The sequence below is a fragment of the Sinocyclocheilus anshuiensis genome, unplaced genomic scaffold, assembly GCF_001515605.1.
Source record: "Sinocyclocheilus anshuiensis isolate Anshui unplaced genomic scaffold, SAMN03320099.WGS_v1.1 scaffold21, whole genome shotgun sequence".
Classification (NCBI taxonomy): Eukaryota; Metazoa; Chordata; class Actinopteri; order Cypriniformes; family Cyprinidae; genus Sinocyclocheilus; species Sinocyclocheilus anshuiensis.
In genome coordinates this window covers 161,744-166,980 of record NW_015536472.1, presented here as the reverse complement: position 1 = coordinate 166,980, position 5,237 = coordinate 161,744, and the positions used below count along the sequence as shown (strand labels likewise).

Below are 5,237 nucleotides of genomic sequence, written 5' to 3'. Positions count from 1 at the left end.
ATACCGTCATGTACCGTGAAACCGGTATAATTTTGAAAAATACCGTGATATAAATTTTTGGTCATACCGCCCGGCACTATCCAGGGTCACATATTATAAACATTAAACAGGATCTTCTCTTTTGAAATAACACTTGCTGTACAGTGACTTCAGAAAGAAACGCATAAATATAGTAGAAATACAGCACGCGCAGATGTCACATTAACATATGTAAGCATGCATTTGCATATCAACATCCATTCAGTATTTAGCAACCTCATGCAGAGTCTTAAAGGAACAGTTTAAGTGTAAAGGTCAAAAAAGATGGACAAGAATGAATAAAACTCACCAAACACTCGGCCGGGCGTTCCAGCGACCACATGCTGACCGTAGTCCAGCTTCCGGATGTCCTCGCCCACGTTTGTGCCTCCGATACAGGTGTGACACTGAACGTTCATGTAGTCGCCCAACGCCAGCAGCACCTGCAGAACACAGGAAATGACATCGTGTCAGACAAGCGAGCTTAGAAACTATGAAACAAATGTGCAGCCTTTTTTTATTCTTGTTTTACCTTCTGGATCTGTCCTGCTAACTCTCTGGTCGGAGCTAAAATCAGCGCTTGAGTCTCTCGAACCTGAAGTCAAAAAAGGAATTGAGACATTTTTGTGACGGAGGAAACAGGATAGGCTGTTACTGAAAAAAAGGGGAAAAAAATCATTATTTGAAATAAAAAAACATTAACTGAAATTAAATAAAAATACATTAAAGTAATAAACAAAATAAAAAACATTTCAGCTAGTTTCCAAGGCAACTTTTAAAATTCATAAATTAATGTCTAGCTTAAGTGTAAGTACTAAAATAAAAATAAATATTAATAAAAAATTACAGCCATAAAACAAATAAAAAAAAAATAATAATAATAATAATAATTTTATTTCAGCTAGTGTCCAAGACAACATGCCTTTTATTTAGTTTAAGCTGATGTACTAAAATATCTCAAACTTAATAAAAACTACAGAAAGTAAAAAATAAAAATCAGCTAGTTTCCAAGGCAACATTTTTGTCTAGTTTAAATTAAAACTACATTAAAAACTACATATACATATTTAAAAAATAATAATAAAAAGACAAAAACACAAGATTACTAAAACTTTAAAATTAAAACAGAAAATATAAAAATAAAATCTAATTTAAAATAAGACAACAGTATTTTAATTATACCTAAATATCACTGGAAGGAAATCAAGACTCTCATTTTCAGAAGTAAACGCAAAACGCACCTGAATATCCAAACACTGCAGCACTGAGATACAGAATGTGGCTGTTTTACCCGTTCCAGACTGTGACCTGGAGAAGAAAAGACCATTCAAACAACAAAACCAGACATAAACACGTGTTTATTGCACTTTTTTACTGACTCACTGGGCGATGACGTCTCGTCCCTTGATGATCTGTTTGATGGCTCGCTGCTGGATGGCTGAAAACAGTAAACACATAAATATTCATTAAAACAAACATTCATGGTATTTACATAGTGCTGTGTTAGTGAGCGGAACAGTCCAGTGACAAGACATTATCCTAATGATAAACATCCCATAATATAGCAATGAGACTGTAAGAATCAAACAACAGAATTTAATTCTGATTTCTTTCTCACACACACACACACAAATAGATAAAATGTATAATAATAAATACAAATAAATAATAATAATAAAAGAAATAATAAATAAAAAATGTAAAACATAAATAATAAAATTAAATAAATAAAAATAACAAATTAAAACAATAAAAAATAATAAAATATGTACAAAATAAAAAATAAATAATAACAAATTTAAAAATAAATAAACATAATTCTGATTTCTTTCACACACACACAGATAATAAAATAAATAAATAATAATAAATAAATAAAAGTCAAGGAAAAATAAAATTTTTGGTAGATCAAGAAGTGAATGTTATAAAAAGACGGGAAATATTGACATTGGCAAATTAAAGGAAATGCAGCAAAATATTGAAAATACCACAATGTAAAGTTAGTTAGTGAAAAAGGAAGGCCCACCTCCTATATTTGATAAAATCAATATTGCATTGGCAGACATACGGTGGATGTGTGGAAAAATATGGCCTCTTGCCAACATTACCAGAAAATTGGTCAGGATTACTAGGGTTATGCTGACACAAAAAATGAGTCATGTCGCTCTAGAAGAGGAAACAACAAATGAAGAAAAAACTAGAACCAAAAGAGCAGAAAAATAATAATAATAAAATAAATAATAAATAAAAAATTTAAAACATAAATAATAAAATTAAATAAATTAAAATAAATTAAAACAATAAAAAATAATAAAATATGTAAAAAACATTTAAAAAACAACAAATTTAAAAATAAATAAACAATAATTCTGATTTCTTTCACACACACACAGATAATAAAAAAAAATAATAATAAATAAATAAAAGTTAAAAAAATAATAATAAAATAAATAATACAAAATGTAAAACATAAATAATAAAATTAAATAAATAAAAACAACAAATTAAAACAATAACAAAATAATTAATAAAATATTTAAAAACATTTAAATAAATAAACAAATATAATTTAAAAATGAAGAACGACAGAAAATAGATTTTTTTATATAGCTTTAAGAGCTTTTATATATAAAACCAATGACTACTGACTGAATTATACTAGCCTGGATGTTGAGTTTAACACAGTAAACATACAAAAGTACAGTCTCCTCAGTTTCTGATAAACATGATAAACAAGGGCCGGCTTCATCAGTGTAACGGTGTAGTTCAGATCTCCTAATAAAGCACATGTAGGGCTCATGAATGAGTGGCTGTACCGCACGCGTAGACCTTCCCTCAGGCCCATCGGGTCAAACGTCGGCGTCACATCCACCTCTTCGCTCGTCTCAAACTCCACTTTCGTCATGTCTTCCTCCTTCAGGAGCCTCTTCCTCGCGGGAGCTGCGGCGGCGGACATAATCAACACAGATTTCTGATATAAACTACGAGCTGAAATATGAAAGCGCGTCGGTGCGCGACTACAGCCCGAACGGAAGAGCCGCGCGACGCAGCTGTGACGCACAAAGCAGGAGACGCGCGGTGACGTCAGGCGGACTGGCCACGCCCACTAAGCGTTCTACAGCCTTGAAAATCATAAGCAGTTCTCTCCTTAAACATGAAGAGAGCAAACTACAGATTCAATGAGTACATTCAAATTTCACAAAAAGCTTTGCGTTGTGAAAAAGCATTGAAGAGAGTTGCTGTTTTGTCTCTTCTGAGGGAGATTCATTCGCTTGTTTGCTAATGAACCGCAGAGAAACTTTGATCAGAGTTATTAATGTTCATCTGATCTCTAAAGCAGTGGAAACTGCATCTCTATATTCATCTGTGTGTCCTCTTAAATGCATGGACACATTGAGCTTAATATGTAAATAAAGTTTATGGAAATTCAACTGATTATAAACAATTCTCCAGTCCTGAAAACTGGTTTTAAAATTCCCTTACATTCCCAGCTTTTCCTTGACTGTGAATCTTGATCAAAGTGTTTCCAACAAATTCTCATCACCTAAATCTGCTCATCTTAGAGAAATAAACTGGCACCGTTCTTTAGTTCGGACAACTAGAGCAAATTCAAGCTCGACTGGTTTATCGTGAAATAAGACAGAAGCAGAGATCCGACTCAAGACTCAGATTTATTATGGGATGTTCCAGCGAGCCACAGAGGAAAAAAACAGTCCGAGACGAGACGACGACGTCTACTGGTCCTTCAGCTCCTTCAGACGCTTGATGGCAGATTTGACCGTGACGGCTGACGTGGTGCTACAGGACAGACAGCAAACATTAGACTCAGATGCTCTGAGACGCTTGCATTAATCACCTGATCGCTCTTACTTGTACGTCCAGGCACCGCCAGCCACGGTTTTCATGCAGGAGCCACAGTGCCAGATCCCCACAGCCTTTCTCTTCATCTTAGTCTGGACAGAGACAAACAGCTTAACCTCACAGAAACCGCATCGAAGCCTCTGTCTGGCGTGCGTCTCACCTTGCCGCAGAAGGAGCAGGTGTATTTGGCGTGCTGGCTGATCTCGATCTTCTTCACCATCTTCCTGAGCGACGCACCGTAACGAGTGCCGTACTTCCCCACAATCCCCACCTTCTTGGTGCGCTTGGCCTGAGCAGGAAAAACAAACGAGCGTTTCAATAAAAGCAGAGTATTTCATAACGGGGAGAAGAGCATGAGGCTGTTGAGCTCCTGAACACTTTGAATGAGCAACACTGACTTCTGATGAGAGTCAGGCTTATTATGGAAGCTTATGTACGCCACAGCATAAAATTATAAGATATTTCAGACTTTATCCTCACACTTTCTTTTGTTCTCATAATTGTAATATATAAACTGAATTGAAAGGGGAAAAAAATCTGAATTGTGAGAGAGAATCATGATTACTTTTATTAGTTTAATTCCATGACAGAAATAAGCTTCCAAAGCTATAATGGAATTGTGAGGGGAAAAAAGTCACATTTCTCAATTGAGAAAAAGTGTCCAAATTGAGAGATCGAGTTGCAATTAACTTAATTTTTCTTCTTCAATGGCGAAAACAAACATCCATAGTTATAAACTCACAACCTGTTTATATCTCATAGTTCAGGCTACGAGATATAAACCCCCGAAATTATGAGTAAAAAAGTCTGAATTGTGAGAAGTTGCAAATGTTTCTTTGGTAACATTTTACAACACAGTTCATTAGTTAACTACTTTCGTTAACATGAACTAAGAATGAACAATACTTCTGCAGCATTTATTAAACTTAAATGTTAATTTCAACATTTACTAATGCATTATTAAAATCGAAAGTTGTGCTTGTTAACATTAGTTAATGCACTGTGAGTTAACATTAACAATGAACGACTACATTTTCATTAACATTAATAAATACTGTAATAAATGTATTGTTCGTGTTAGTTAATACGTTAACATTATCGTAAAGTGTAACCCTTTTTTTATTCCGTGGCAGAAATAAGCTTCTATGGCTATAAACTCTAAACTGTAAACTTTTCTCCTCACAACTCTGAGAATTACGAAAAAAGTCTGAATTGAGATACAAGTTGCAATTACTTTTTTATTCCGTGGCAGAAATAAGATTCGATAAACCTGCAACTGCAAGTCAACTAGACTTGTGCCGGTATTCGGTAATGCGATATATCACGGTAATGAATATGCACGATATTGTTATCGTGGG

The 5,237-nt window shown here is 34.3% G+C and overlaps 2 protein-coding genes across 2 annotated transcripts in view; both read right to left on the bottom strand.

Moving 5' to 3' along the window:
* The window catches only part of LOC107700988 (eukaryotic initiation factor 4A-III-like), an 11,769-nt gene extending 8,716 nt beyond the window's left edge, over positions 1-3,053 (bottom strand). The window contains exons 1-5 of the mRNA XM_016502907.1: positions 2,806-3,053; positions 1,402-1,456; positions 1,260-1,326; positions 551-613; positions 329-461 (exon numbers count right to left, since the gene is read on the bottom strand). Coding sequence (XP_016358393.1) covers positions 329-461; positions 551-613; positions 1,260-1,326; positions 1,402-1,456; positions 2,806-2,974 — 487 coding nt within the window. The 5' untranslated portion in view covers positions 2,975-3,053. The remainder of the gene's footprint in view (positions 1-328; positions 462-550; positions 614-1,259; positions 1,327-1,401; positions 1,457-2,805) is intronic.
* A 617-nt stretch (positions 3,054-3,670) lies between these two features.
* Positions 3,671-5,237, bottom strand: part of LOC107702886 (60S ribosomal protein L37a) — a 4,865-nt gene continuing 3,298 nt past the window's right edge. The window contains exons 2-4 of the mRNA XM_016505361.1: positions 4,040-4,168; positions 3,889-3,971; positions 3,671-3,816 (exon numbers count right to left, since the gene is read on the bottom strand). Of these exons, the coding sequence (XP_016360847.1) occupies positions 3,753-3,816; positions 3,889-3,971; positions 4,040-4,168 (276 nt within the window). The 3' untranslated portion in view covers positions 3,671-3,752. The remainder of the gene's footprint in view (positions 3,817-3,888; positions 3,972-4,039; positions 4,169-5,237) is intronic.